Here is a 15166-nt window from a genome sequence, read left to right on the forward strand (position 1 = left end):
AAAAACAAGCAAGCTCGGCATCAGGGACGTCCAAACCCAGTGTTTTTTGCAGGATTACCAAAGAAAGGACACCGTCGCCAGCTAGGAAAGAAAGTTTGCCAACTAGGGGACCAAGTGCCTGGCGCAGGCTGTTTCGTGAAGAGCCTGAAGCCAAACCCTCAGTTTTTGAGAGACTGGGGGGCAATGAGGAGTAATCCGGATGTCCAAATCAGTTTTGCTTCTTGTTCTTGTAATAGAGTAGCTCATAGACTAGCAAGTATGACTTATGAATATGCTCAAGGGACTGTGTGGTCTGATGGTATTCCAGACTGCATTCTTGACCTTGTGTAGCAAGAATGTACTCCCCCTTAATCTTAAACAAAATTCTTGCATCTTTCAAAATAAAAGTATATATATGTTGGTTACTCAATACAAAACCCAAAACTCAATGAACTACGACGGTTTGATCTTACAAATGGTACGTAGGCAATCTAGTGACCCACTAGATGCAACTTAACTCCAAACAGAATCCATGACTCCACCAGTCAAATTTGGCCAGTCCCAAATGAATCACTGACTCTAGTCAAATTCTCCTAACGCCAGAAAAATCAAATTCATTCCCAAATCACACAAATAAAGTTCAAACCAAATTCAAGGGCTTTATTCCCTCTCCCAAACACAAATTCAAAATAAATGGGTCATCTACCCATTTAAATCTTAAATGTCGGAACTACATGTGGTTTGATCCCGTAAAGGGGTATGTAGGCAATCTAGGACCAAATTTATCTATATGCAACCGCATCCTAAACACAAAATCGAATCCCTGGTCCACTTCAACCAAATTCGTCCTAAACACGATTCTCATTCCGAAATCAAAACCCTTCAATGAGTCATCTACTCATTAGAACTCTTGAACTACAAGTGGTTTTGATCCCTTTCCAAGGGTATGTAGGCAATCCATTTAAATATCCTGGTGCAGCCGCAAAAACAAATACACATCCCATCAATTGGTTTCTTCATAAATGGAATCAAAGGGTGTTTCCATGTAACAAGGGATTGTAATTAAGAGACACATTCTGTGTTGAATGGGTCGAACCCGAAATAATTAAAACTCTATTCACTAAATGAATACGAGTGAAATTATGTTGGGAGACATTTTTCGCTCACTGTGTGCAATTTTTACTCAACATATGTCAAGCACAACACTGAACATGAGACCACAAATCAAACAAGTGTAATACAAAAGAATTAGCATACAAATTGGAACTCTAAGAAAGGAACCCGAGAAGAGAATCAACAAAAGTGATATGGAACCTAGAATTGTAATCACAACCAAAAGATTGAGTAAGAAAAGTAGGTATAACATCTCACCACTCGGAATCCTCTAAAAAAACTTTAGTGAGTCTAGAATTAATTTATTTGAGATTTAGAATTTTTTTGGGATTTTGAATTTATGTTTTTACCTAAGGTTAAGAAAGGAAATGTTGGAATTCAATTTAGAATTTTTGTTGTTACAAAAGGTAGGAAAAGTTGGAATTGTTTAAGGAAAACTGAATTGGGAGAGAATTGAGTTGTGCTTTCATTGATAATAGGGGTCTCTTTATATAGAGGATTACAAGACATATGTTAACGTTAGAATCTGGGCGGACTCTAGTTAGCATCAAAGAGAGAGATAGAGAGAGAGAGAGAGAGTTGACACGAGATGTATAGTGGTTCACCTCCCGCCTTAGCGGGAGACTACGTCCACTTGAAAGCTTATACTAGTGTGTGTCGAGCCTTGCGGCCTAACATGATTACAAAGTGTGTTGTAATGGATTGAATGTGGAATGAATTGTCTTGAGTTGTGGGAGGAGGCATTCCTTTTATAAGTCAAGGAAGCCATCTCCTCTACTTGTTCTTCGATGTGGGACAAGCAAAGCTACTATTCTAGTCTAGAAAAGCATGTAGAAAGCCTATTTGTGAGGGCATGTTGACAAGGGCGGAAAGGTGGCTTCCCGACGTCGGATTTGCGACTTCCGGATACCGTGGCGTAGCTTGAACATAGGGCTACACGATGGATGTCGCGGTTGGGCCTTGCCATGTCTCGTGGATGTCCCAAAGTAGGAGTTACTTATGCTTGGTGATGTAGAGAACTAGCTTGCTAGTGTAGGTATGAACAAGTCCCCGAAGTCCCCGAGTAAGAGTAGCTTCTTGGTTGGGGAGTTCAAATCATGAAGTCATCAAGCATAAGTAATATTCGGGAGGCGCACAGCCCCTACAAGTCCCCGAGCTCCGCAAGCAAGAAGGGACTCGCTATCCTGTATCACAAAAGACAAAAATTCGTAAGTGCATGAGAGAATGGGGCGTCGCCCTGCCGCATGGCGGTAGGTCGTAGACCATAGACACGTGGAGCCCGGAGGCTAGACCATATGTAAGAACACGTGAAAAAGTGTAGTGCCCGGAGGCTAGACCACATGTAAGAAGCATTGTGAACCAAGAGCGTAATTAAAGCATGTTGGATAAGTGTAGTGAGTTAGGTGTTCGAGCAAGTTAGGTGTAGGCGTTGTATGAGCGTGCGGGGCGTAGCCCAAGCGAGTCGCGGCCATGCTTTGATACCTAAACGAGTCGTAACCGTTTCGCAAGCGTTTATCCAAGCATGTTTAATTGAGCTATAAGTGTCACAAGGTTCTAGATGAATGTCACATGAAAGTGAATTTAAGCATGTATGTGTGTAGCATGTACTTGTAGTAAAGTTGCTAATAACATGTTGTAGGCATGCTTAAGGGTTATAGAGACATGGTATCGGCGGTAGCTCAAATTGTAAGAGCGGAAAAGATAAGAGGAAAACACTTATCTGGCGGATGCGGGGTGTCGCGGACGTGCATCAACTCGTAGTGGAGGTGGAATGATTGAAGGAAAAAATGATTTTCCTTGCATACAGTAGGTATACTGCCCAGGGAATGCAGCGGAGGAGGTACCTAAAGAGTGGGAGTGCAGCGTTGACTTGGAGCTGCAACGTTGACCATGCACCCAAGCGTTGACTTGGAGTGGACTGTTGACTCGGTGCCCAGCGGCGTTTTCCATGGGAGGGCCGAAGCTAGGAGGGCGGAGCTGCAGTTGGAGGGTGCCCAGAGGTGCAGCCCAATCAGCAGTGCAGCAGTGGCGGAGCAGAGGAGTTGGGCGGAGGATAGCCGGCGAAGATGGAGCTTCTGCCGCCGGTGGTGGCCCGAAAGTCTGGCGGATGCTCAAAGTGTGGCGGAGGCCAGTTCGGCGGAGCACCAGTTCGGCGGAGATGTAAGTTAGGCGGAGGAACTCCCGGCGGCGAAGCTGGGCGGAGCCCTGGAGCTGCAGGCTTGGGCGGAGCTGCAATTTGGGCGGAGTTGCAGCTTCGAGTGTGGCGGAGTGGAGGTCTGGCTGAGCCAGCGGAGCCTGTGGCTGGAGGAGGGAGCTGCAGCGGAGGTCCAGCTAGTTGCAGCGGAGAAGTTGGGCGGTGGGCAGTGTGGCGGAAGTTTTTCTGTCAAAGGTTAGCTAGCGATCCGCCTCCGGAGGATGGCCCACTGGCGGTGGCAGTCAAGTGTGGCGGCGGTGCCTAGCGGAGGGAGGATTTGCAGCTGGCGGAACTGCAAGTTGGGCGGAGGTGCTGGTGGAGCAGAGCTGGCTGGCGGAGGGAGCAGCAATTGGGTCCGGCGGAGCTGCAAAGTAGAGCAGAGCTGGCTCCGAGCTCGAGTTCGGCGGAGATGCTCGGCGGTGACCTGGAGGTCGGCGGAGGATTCTGGCGGAGGGAGAGAGTTCGGCGGTGCCAAGTTCGGCGGAGACCACGAGTTCCAGGTCGAATGGTGGACGGAGCTGCAATTAGTAGTGGCTGGCGGGAAGTTTGAAAATTGGAGGGGTGCCCAGAGAAGTTTTCTGGGTGTCCAGAGAAGTTTGCCGCCACTTTTTTTTTTTTTTTTTTGAAGGTTCAGCGTTGACCAAGCCATGGTCAGTGTTGACTTTTCCGCCGGGCGTTGACCGACCCCGCCGGGCGTTGACCAAGCCCGATTTGATGTTGAACGAGCGTTGATCGGCCAAAGCTCGTGGTAGGTGACGAAGCCTTTGTGTGTCGGCTTCCCACAGACGGCGCCAAATGTTAACGTTAGAATCCGGGCGGACTCTAGTTAGCATCAAAGAGAGAGATAGAGAGAGAAAGAGAGAGTTGACACGAGATGTATAGTGGTTCACCTCCCGCCTTAGCGGGAGACTACGTCCACTACGTCCACTTGAAAGCTTATACTAGTGTGTGTCGAGCCTTGCGGCCTAACATGATTACAAAGTGTGTTGTAATGGAGTGAATGTGGAATGAATTGTCTTGAGTTGTGGGAGGAGGCATTCCTTTTATAAGTCAAGGAAGCCATCTCCTCTACTTGTTCTTCGATGTGGGACAAGCAAAACTACTATTCTAGTCTAGAAAAGCATGTAGAAAGCCTATTTGTGAGGGCATGTTGACAAGGGCGGAAAGGTGGCTTCCCGACGTCGGATTTGCGACTTCCGGATACCGTGGCGTAGCTTGAACATAGGGCTACACGATGGATGTCGCGGTTGGGCCTTGCCATGTCTCGTGGATGTCCCAAAGTAGGAGTTACTTATGCTTGGTGATGTAGAGAACTAGCTTGCTAGTGTAGGTATGAACAACATAGAATCAGAGTCATACAAGGAAAGATAACTGTACAATTAATCGGATATCTATGAATATCTCCGAGAATATCTCTAATTGAAAACCCTATTACAACTAGGTCAAGTAACCTAGAGTTTGGGCCAGACACATATTCTGAATTTACTTGAACACTCCCCCTTGTGTCGCCCAAACGTGGTGCTCTTCTCGTTGCCTCATTAAAAACCTTGCCGAGTAACAAAAACTCTGTAGGACAAAAATAACCTCGGTCGAAGGGGAAAAAGAGCACAACACACCCTTCACGTTTCGAGACCATACATGTAGACATCTCCCCCTGATGACAACGGTCATAAGAGTTCGGATAACTTCCGCAAACGATGCTACCAACATGTTTCTCGAAAGTGGAATTTAGGCAATGACTTTGTGAGCAAGTCTGCCACACTGTCCTCATATCGAACCTAGTTCACTTTGATCTTGAGGAGAGTTTGTTGTTGCTGATTATCCTTGGTGTTGTCGCTTTTGATGTAGCCTTGCTTCATTTGTTCAAAATAAGCAGCATTATCCTAAATGCTCGTAGGCTCATATGTGGTAGACTTCAAACCACAATTGTTCGAACATGCGTAATTATGGATCCAATCCATATACATTCACGAACCACTTCGTGAAGAGTAATAATCTCTGCATTGTTCGAAGATATAGTGACTAGGGTCTGTTTTGTAGACCTCCAAGATATCACGGTCTTTACCCATGGTGAACACTTAACCAGTTTGGGAATGACCTTTGTGTGGGTCAGAGAGATACCCAATATCAGCAAAACCTTCCAAAACACAAGTCGTTCTGGGATGGGGATAGAGGACACTGGACAGTGTTGGTGGCGTTCCTGGAGTGTGATGGGTCTGAATCCATCATCTCTCTGTAGGGATAAAGCATGCTCATATCAGTCGTTCATCTCTAGTATCGAAAGATATCTTTTACACCAATCCAATGACGTCGCATTGGCGCAGAGCTATACCTTAGCTAACAAGTTCACTGCAAATGAGATGTCCGGTCTTTGGCATTGAGTTAAGTACAATAATGCGCCTATTGTACTCAAGTAAGGCACTCCTACCTCTAGCACATCTTCGTCATCATCCTTTGGACGAAGAGGATCATTTTCAGGATCAAGCCTACGGACGATCATGGGGGTGCTTGAAGGCTTGACATTGTCAAAATGCCTAAGCATCAATCAACACGATGCTCAAGTTCCAAACCGAGACATAATCGTGTTCTCCCAAATTCCTTCATCTCAAAATCGAATTTCAAGCGGTTTCCCTTAACTCTTTAAGGGCTTCCAATGAAGATCATGTCCAACATGAACCGCTATAGAATCCGAAACTTGTTCTGAAAACGCATGGGCATATCCCTTCCCAATCAAGTAGTCACTTTAGTGAGCATTTCAACCTCTTTGTAAAACGCGCTCCGTGGTCTAGAGCCGCTTGACTTGGGTCAATGGAGTTCACCATGAACCTTCATGTACATTCCGTATTCTAGATCCCCATAAAGATACGTAGTGACCACATTTGTAAGCTGCATGTTCAGTTATTCGGAAACTACCAAACTGATAGGGTAGTGGAGTGCAATGACATCCATTACGAGAGAATATGTCTCATCGTAGTCGATTCCAGGGCGTTTTGTGAGAAGCCTTGCGCCATAAGGAGAGATTGCCATATCTTTTTCTCATCACGCTTTCTAACGAAGACCTATTAGTCAACATGTTTTTTGTTAGGAGGTATTGGCATCACTGGCTCGAAAACCTTCCTCTTCGTTAGAGAATCCATCTTATCCTGGATCGCATCTTTCCATTTAGGCCAAATTTCTCTACGTTGGAATTCATTCATCAACGGAGCGTGGTTCGATATCATCGGACTCAACAAACTCATGCACAACGAAATGCGCAACTACATCATCAATTATGATGGAGTTTCTATCCTACGTCTCATGTACACTAGTGTAATTTTCAAAGAGCTCTATATTCTCAGCAATAGGTTCTGACGTTGAGGCGTCCCTCAGCGGTAACCTTAATCCAGAAGATTCTCATGAGACGGATTTTGAGTTTCGATGATCAAAGGATTGGGTTGTGCCAAGGTATCCTTCGAACCCACGGGCCTCCCAAGCATCCTAGCTGGGGCCATGGCCTATAACGCCAGAGTGCCACTCTCTATGGCGTTGGCGCCATGCCTACCTCCGTGTAGGGTGGCGCTACGTCCTCTCGTAGGGACGTTCTTACTTGCAGGCATATTTGCAGCAGATATGTGTGATCTCGTCACTTTAGTGGGGATCGAGATGAGACATAGTGGGGACAGGCCACGACAATTCCTGTCATTCCTGCTGAACATTCGTGTTCTTATCTCCCCTTAACGACAGGAAGACTGTCTCATCAAAGTGACAACCCGAAAATCTAGCGGTAAGGAGATCGCCTTGCAAGGGCATTAAGTGGCGGACGATTGTTGGAGTCTCAAATCCAACGTAGTTGCCCATTCGTCTGTAAGGACCCATCATAGTGCGCTGTGGCAACGTAAATGGCACACTCAAATATGCGTAAGTACAATACTAGTACCCAGTCACTAGCTGTAATGCAGAGGTAGATTGAGTGGCGGTGGGTCGTAGACGAATTAGCATAGCTGCATGCGATATTGCATCACCCCAAGCGAATCTAAGGAGATTGGTGCGCATTACCAATGTCCGGACTACCATCGTAGTCGTTTCCGCCAGACCAATTGGGTGTGTTCATGGGAATATGATGTCCAACATCAGTCCCAATGCAATAACCATTGAAATAATAAAGTTCGAATTTAAGATATGTCCAAGACATGAGATAAAATAAATCGACACTTTATTAATAAAATAGCCAATGATTACATCAAAGTTTCTTGACCAAAATCTAATCCAAAATATAAATCAAACTTTAGACAAATTGTAGTCACTCAATCCATTTGGTAACTCCAATTAAATATGACCAGGAAAGTAGGAAGAGATGTCGGTGGAGCGAGGCTCACTTAAATACCACTAATCTCAACTAGTTTCCTAGACATCACACTTAATTAGGTGAGCCTAGTGAGAAAGAGTTAAGACAATTGTCATTTATTGATTTGAGGCATAATTGTCATTACATAATTCTTGGAAAATAAAGACTATACTAATAAAAATCTGAGGCATTTTATCTTCATCGCCAGATTTAAAGTCTTCCATAACTCAATGTCTTGATCACCATTGATCAGGTACTCCATAAAACATAATGTAGAGGATGCTCTCTTGATTGAGGCATATTTACGCAATATAAATGGTCCCTAGGACCATTGGCGTTGAAATAGTGTTACCATGGCCAAAAGTGGCACCATGGTGTCCAACCCCCAACCCTCAACGTCATGACTCTTTGGTCATGTATTCGCCAACTTTGGCGATTACCTTCATGAGCATGTTGATCATATGGATCATATCGTCCATGGCGACTTCTTCTAGCCATTGAACAATGCTCATGGTAGCCATCTTGAGGCCTACCATATTTTCCATTCACAAATTCGTGGATGTGCCTTTCAACACATGCCATAGCTTCAATTAGCTGATGGAAATTTGTGATCCGTCCTTCGTTGATTAAGATTCGATAAAATTCAGAGAATCTTAATTCAGTGACGGGGAAGGTAGTTAGGGTTTTCTCAATCAATTGTTCTTCTGTGATAGTTTTTCACAGGTATGCATCAATGATCTGATGCGGAGAGCTTCCAAACAATATTCCATAACTCTGTCAAAGTTAGAGACGCAGAGATAATCCACCATGCTTCTAAGTTCGGAAAATTGTGAATGTTGTTAAAACATTCACGAAGCGCTACCCAAAGGTTTCTAGCGCTATCCGCATTCATGTACTCAAACTGGAGTGCCATCTCCATGTGGCACTTCATTAGGGTAAGTGCCCTGGAATTATCTATCTCAGTTTGAGAGTCTTGAGCGGTTCCTTCAGAACAGGGCTCTTGGATTGTAGGCAATAAATCAAGGGCAATTAGGTGGAGCTCAACATTACGAGCCCACATGAAATATCCTGTGCCCGTAGAATCCAATGGAGTAAAATCGAGCTTGATCAAGTTTGATATCCTAAAAAGGAGAAACAAGAACGGATTAGTTTCGGAGTCAATGCTTCCACGAAAACTAATATTAAGATTTCCGAGCCTTAATGCTACCAAGAAATCGATTTCCAAGAAATTTTGGATTAGACCGAAACAATGATGTTTATATGGTCATAAATCGATGCTTACGAACACTCTTAGTCCGTAATATTTCGATGCTCACGAACGCTCTTAGTTCGTGGTTTACGAACGCTCTTAGTTCGTATAGCGTGAATCCCCACGATTCCGCTTTTCAAAGAATCGAACCTACGTTATAAGAAAGGTGGGATGTAGAAGAAGGGAGGTTGCAAGTTCTCGAGAAAAAGAAGAAGAAAGTAAATTTCAAAAGCAGGAACTTTAATCTTAAAAACTTGTTGAAATTCGGAGCAGATTCGCTTCTGAACAGCTCCCACTTCGATTGGTGTACAGGTCTCAAAACTACTCCAATAGGGCTGAAATTTGGAGGTCAGATAGAAAAGACAGAGGTGAACAACTTTGATGAAGAAAGAATTTTGATCAGAGGTTCCTAACTAGACGTTTCGGGGATTGCAAACAGACATATATGCACAGGAATGAGAGGAGAAGGATGCAACGGGCGTGCGGCGGTGCTGCAGGGGCAGCGGGAGTGTGGCGGTGCTGCAGGGGCAGCAGGCGTGCGGCGATGCTAGCTCGGGCTAGGTGCAGCGGTGGTGAAACTAATGGTGAAGAAGATTTCGGTTTTTGGGTTTTGATTCTTGTGGTTAGGGCTCGTGCTGATAACGTGTTTAAGAATGAGAGATTTGAGAGAGATTGATGAGAGAATTGTATCTTGTATTATTGATAATAGGAGCCCTTTATATATGGATTACAAAGTACATAGACTTGTCGTACAAGGAAACATAATCCGAATAGAACTAGGAATTCTAGATCCTTCTCTCCTATTACAACTATAGAACTAAACCCTAGTTTGAATAGGCACACTAAATGTCAACATCCTTCAACAAAGTAATGGATATTGGACGGAGGTATCCAGTTGATCACATTTTAAAAGTTCAGGTACCATTTTGATTACTTTGAAAAATTGGGTATTATTTTGTCTTGTTCATGGAAGTTTTGACCCATTAATATATTCCATGAAAAAAACTCAGTCAAGATATACATCATTTGCCATCCATGGATTCCTAAACATGCAGTCATTTTCATCTAGCACTACAAGGAATGACCAGGACCTAAATAAGAACTCAATGATGAAGAGGGCATCCACTAGAAAGATTCTAACAAAGTCTATCACTTTTTTAAGTTTAATGGTTTCAGTGCAACTCCGTAATTTTATATAATATTTCAAGCTTAAATTGGTTCGAGCCATAAAATAGTGTAGGTACCTCTTTTTGTGTTCTTTCATGGCTTTGAAGGCTTCGTTTCCATGATGAGGTGAGCCTATAGAGATAACACGAGGTGTGTAGGCCTCTTGGCGTACACTCCGGAGTCGATCAGGAACCTTGTAGATACAGCGCGAAGGGGACAGGGGAAACAAGCTATCCAACTGCAACTCCTCCATCATCGAGGTTTCTAGTTGATCGAGTGTACGGGTTTTCTATATCACTAGGAGCAGCTTGAATCTTCCTTCCATTTTCCACTTGGTGTATTATTGTGATTGTAATGGTTAATGACGATGATAATTAAAGGTCACTGGAACCACCACTATCAACATGTGCTTATATGGCTTCTCTCTTGTCCAAATTCACACCTAACTGGCAAAATCTGTTGGTCAAGTCGGTCTGATACATGGTAGCTACCTACCAAATATTCTTCTTAGAAAATTAAACGTGTTTGTTATGTGATTTTCAGTTCATCTAGGTGAAAACTTCAAGAAGAAACTTTACAAGGCAGTGAGATTGAATACACACACATCACAGATCTCTAGGACAGCCAAGAAATCCAGTGAAAAAGTTTATGCTGATCCACGAACTTGTAAACCGCTGGAGTTGCTGCAAGTTCTATTATTGATTAATCCACAATTAGAGACGTTCTTCCATCACCATGCCAGTATCTTATGATCGAATTTCCTCTAAAAGGCAATCATACTAATTAAATTTCTAGTTTAGCCTCACCATGCCATAAGATTCGAGTGCAGTCTGGTATGAATCACACGACAATATAAGGATATTAAATGATTAATGATCTGGACCGTACCATACAGATGCAGGTACATCTGACATGAAATATATAGCAGATACCAATGACAAAGTTGAATTATTAACAACAAATTATGTTACTTATCAACTTCAACAAGACGTACATACGAATCTCGTTACACCATGTAAAAGAAACAAGACAATACAAATCTCATTACAACACATGAAGAAGACTAATTCAATCACTCGACAATACTTGATATCGGTCTGCCCACGCACACTTCCATTCACTTCAAGTAAAGCTGATGAGCCTCGTCATGCAAAAAGAATACATAAAGGAGAGAAGCAAGACTTCTGTACGTATTGCTTCTGAAGTAATGGAAAAGGATGAGCACATGACCCAACAATGGAGGTGCATTTCAATGGTTAAGGCTTCAGAGAAATAATTGAGCAGATCGTTTGAACAGCAGTGAGTATGAGTAGAAAAACTGCTGCAATGAAAGAAATAGTTTTCCAAGGTGTGTTGAAATAATTTTGTCTCAAATTTGCTATCCTTGTCTGCCACAGCAAACTGCGAAACTTGTTCAAATCTTCACAAACAGTACCATAATAGAACTTCGTTGGGTAAATATTAACCATTCTTGTAAGGCTGTTAATCATGGTAGACAATTCATTGTTGCCACCTCCTAGCATATGTTCAACAATTCCGTAATGAACAAGCAACTCCACATCTTTTGGGGTGTTCACAAACTGATCCATGATGTGAACATAATCACTAATGTAATTATCTTCACAAAGGCATTGTTCAAAGGCAATTAAATTTCTAAGCACAAGCTCCGTTTCATCCCATATCACTAATTTTGGAATTTCCAGAATCCCATCTTTGAATCTTATGTCAAACAAGTTTTTGGTGGATCCAAATTTAAACTTGACTCCTGCCCGGTGTAGCTCTTCGATGCTAGGTGCTGTTACTTGGTTGGGTTGTCCTGCAGATTGTGATTCAAATATAGGTGCTATATAAAGCTTTCTAAGGAAATCAACAAAATGTTGCACTTCTTCTTCAGATACGGCCTTCAAATTATCAAACGTTCCCCCGATACATCTTCCGCTATGATTCAAAAACTGGTAACAAAGATGCAATATTGAAGGCCTCCCAAAATCCTCAAGTGTGTCGGTGTCCTCAAAAGGGGTTGAATATATGTCTAAACTGAATAGGTGCTCAAGAATGAAGAAGGGCAGCTGATTTTCAAGCATCATCAAGTCAGGACATATATCACTTATCATCTCTGGAGGTCCAAATATGCAGTCATTTTCATCTCGCAATTCAAGGTATGAGTACCTAAGTAAGAACTCAATGATGAAGACAGCATCCACTAGAATGATACTTATCAATTCATCACTTTGAACCTCAATGGCCTCTGAGTAACAACTTCGCAAACTTGTTTCTTGGTCCCTGACTATTTTTATACAATCCTTGAGGCTTAAATTGTTGCGACGTATAAAACATTGTAGGTACCTCCATTTATGTTCTTCCATGGCTTTCAAGATCTCTTTTCCATGATGAAGTGGGCCTATAGAAACTACCTGAGGTGTGTAGGCCTTTTCACATACAGATCGTAGTCGATGAGGAACCCGGTAGATGCAACGCGAAGGAGACATAGGAAACAACTTATCTAACTTCTCCATCATCGAAGTTTCTAATGCTGACGTGTACGGGTTATCTATGTCATTTGGAGCAGCTAATTGAATACTTCCTTCCATTTTCGGATTTTCCCCTTGATCTATTGTTGTGATTACAATGGTTTATCACACAATCGAGAATGATCAAAGATTATTAGATGGAACCAAAATCAACACGTACATATTTAATAACTGAAAACTAAAGCACTCGTGTGTTTACCTATATGCAACTATAATCATCGAGAGCACATAATATTGGCCTTAATACTCGTGACAGTACTTATGAGGCCCATGAATTCAAGCATATGCAATTTCTTTTTCTTTGCAAATTAATGTTCCCACTGAAGCAAAGAAAATAAAAAAGACTTTTTTTTTTTTTGAAAGGAAAAATAATATAAAATGACTATACTCGCGGGGGTGTGTACAATTTCATATTATGTGGATTTATTACCATCTAGTTTTTGTTGTTTTGGGGACCCAGCATGATGAAAATGCATGGGTCTGTAGAGTTATTCATATTGTTTTTTTTGTTCTTTTTTTTTTGTTTGTTTTTTTTTTTTTGGTACAACCCATTATTGCAGCTTTTGACTTCCGAAGTTCTGAGTTCTTATGAGATAAACTTGTATATAATGATGGGTGGCTACTATCCTTGTTTAATTACCAACAAAACATGAAGAGCGAGATAATCAAAAAGATTTGGAGAAAGATTTACAGTATTAAATCAATAAACTTTAGAAAAATTCTAGTATATATTAAAACAATAACCTTTAGAAAAACTTTAAACATTATCTGGCATCCTTTGCAATGCAAGGATAGTAGCCACTGCTTGCAAAAATAAGTTGAAAAGTATACTGTTAATTATCTTAACAATAGAGGCAACGAGATCAATACATCTTGAAGCAGCAATCATCAATGCTTTCTGAACAAAGTAATTCCAAAAAATTTTAATTTTGAAAACAGAAAATCAATGCAAGCCAGATCTGAAGTTAGGTACTGTAAGAAGCACATGAACCAATTTATTCACCAAAAAGATCAAACTTTAGTCACCAAGCACCATAATTTCATCCATATTATAACTTCGTCGTCATCATAAGTCAGTACATCGATTCAGAGTTGTAGAATTTAGGTTATAGGGAATTGAGAGAAAAAAGAAAAGGTTTTGGGAATATTGATTACCTGAGAATTGGTTAAGAGCTTGGGACAGAGCTTTGCTTTGCTTTTTTGATAGTTCCTGAGATTAATATCAACTTCAGACTCAAGCAGTAAAACTATCTAAGAACACTAAACAAAAACAATTGCATCAAAACCACATAAGCAAAGATTCTTATAAGCAACGATTCTTAAAAAAAAACAAACAAAGATTCTTGTATAAGCTAAAGTATTAATAGCAGTGTGTAAAGCTCACCCCCAATTGAGATCCTGATCAAGCGCGAGTCCTCATGCTTAATCATACCCAAAGTCCTAGAAAAATACATCGATCTGATCCTCCTTACAGTGACAGAGGTCGCGCTCACACTTCAACCACCATGGCACCATACTGAGCTTTCAAACGAAACCAGATGACCCAGAGAAGAGGATTGATACATCAACCCGATCTGGTCCTTCTTGATGAAGAGAAATTGACAGATAAGAGAAGAGAGGCGACTAGAGAAGAGAAGAGAGACGAAGAGAAGAAAGCTCTTTTCAGAGTGGGAAAGGGCGAGAGGCGAAATGAAATGACAAAAGGTCGTGGAAGTTGGCTCACAAAACAATGATTTGAATATGTGATCAAGTTGCTTTAGTTTAATATCAAGTTATAAACGAGAATGGCATGTGCTGATTTAGTTATTTAGAGTAGGGTTTTTTGCACCAACAGTGTCTGGAGACTTAGGTGACTGACAATATGATACCCGAACTTACAAAGTTATCAAAGTCATATCCAGACTCAATTTTTCTTATCAACGTAGTACCTGCGGTCATTTTCCGTCACCTCTCAGTTAATCCTGACCACGTGCGACGCACGTGACTAGTTAAATGAGGCAGAAAAGACTGATTTGCCCTCAATTTGTTAAATTTTCTCTCTTATTCTCATCATCCTCTTCCTTGAAACAGATCAAATCCAAAACCCAGTTACACATTCATCATCCTCTCTGCCGCACCTGCAAATCTTGCCGCCCCATAAAACTCCTCACTTCTTTGGGCTCCTCACACAACAGCACAACACCCAGTTTAATCCCACAAATCTCGGCCTCCTTCCTTGTCGGAACAGCAGCCGTCTGGAGGTGGCATGGAAACTTGAGCCTAACTCGAGCTGGATCGAGATCGATGTCCATGGCCATGGCTAGATCGAGATCGACCTGGTACCTTTATTAAGTTGATAAGCGCCGGAGGTTAAACCCGATAATTTTACAATGCCTTGTGTGATCAAGGCCTGTGGTGGGCTTTTGGATGTGGGTTTGGGGCAGGGGGTTCATGGGATGGTTGTGAAGATGGGGTTGGCTTTGGATGTGTATGTGGGGAATGCATTAATTGCGGTGATGAGAAATTTGGGTTTGTTGGAGATTCAGTTAAGGTGTTTGAGAAGATGAGTGAGAGAAACTTGGTGTCTTGGAATTCAATGATTGGGCTGTCAATTCAGGAGGCCTTGTCCT

At 42.3% G+C, this 15166-nt stretch overlaps 1 protein-coding gene across 2 annotated transcripts; it reads right to left on the bottom strand.

Moving 5' to 3' along the window:
• Positions 1-10879: 10879 nt before the first annotated feature.
• On the bottom strand, positions 10880-14297 carry LOC133707381 (UPF0481 protein At3g47200-like). 2 transcript variants are annotated; one of them, XM_062132947.1, is made up of 3 exons: positions 13942-14297; positions 13713-13767; positions 10880-12637 (listed from the first exon to the last, which is right to left on the bottom strand). In XM_062132947.1, exon 3 carries the CDS (start codon positions 12615-12617, stop codon positions 11283-11285), a length of 1335 nt encoding a protein of 444 aa, XP_061988931.1. In that variant the 5' UTR covers positions 12618-12637; positions 13713-13767; positions 13942-14297; the 3' UTR covers positions 10880-11282. The 2 variants fall into 2 exon arrangements, with proteins under 2 accessions (XP_061988931.1, XP_061988932.1); XM_062132948.1 differs by having other exon boundaries at positions 13713-13808.
• Positions 14298-15166: the final 869 nt, after the last annotated feature.

This window comes from Rosa rugosa, chromosome 4 (genome assembly GCF_958449725.1).
Source record: "Rosa rugosa chromosome 4, drRosRugo1.1, whole genome shotgun sequence".
In the NCBI taxonomy this organism is placed as follows: domain Eukaryota; kingdom Viridiplantae; phylum Streptophyta; class Magnoliopsida; order Rosales; family Rosaceae; genus Rosa; species Rosa rugosa.

Coding starts and splice junctions, on each gene's coding strand:
- LOC133707381 (XM_062132947.1), bottom strand. CDS start 12,617: ATGGAAGGAAGTATTCAATTAGCTGCTCCAAATGACATAGATAACCCG.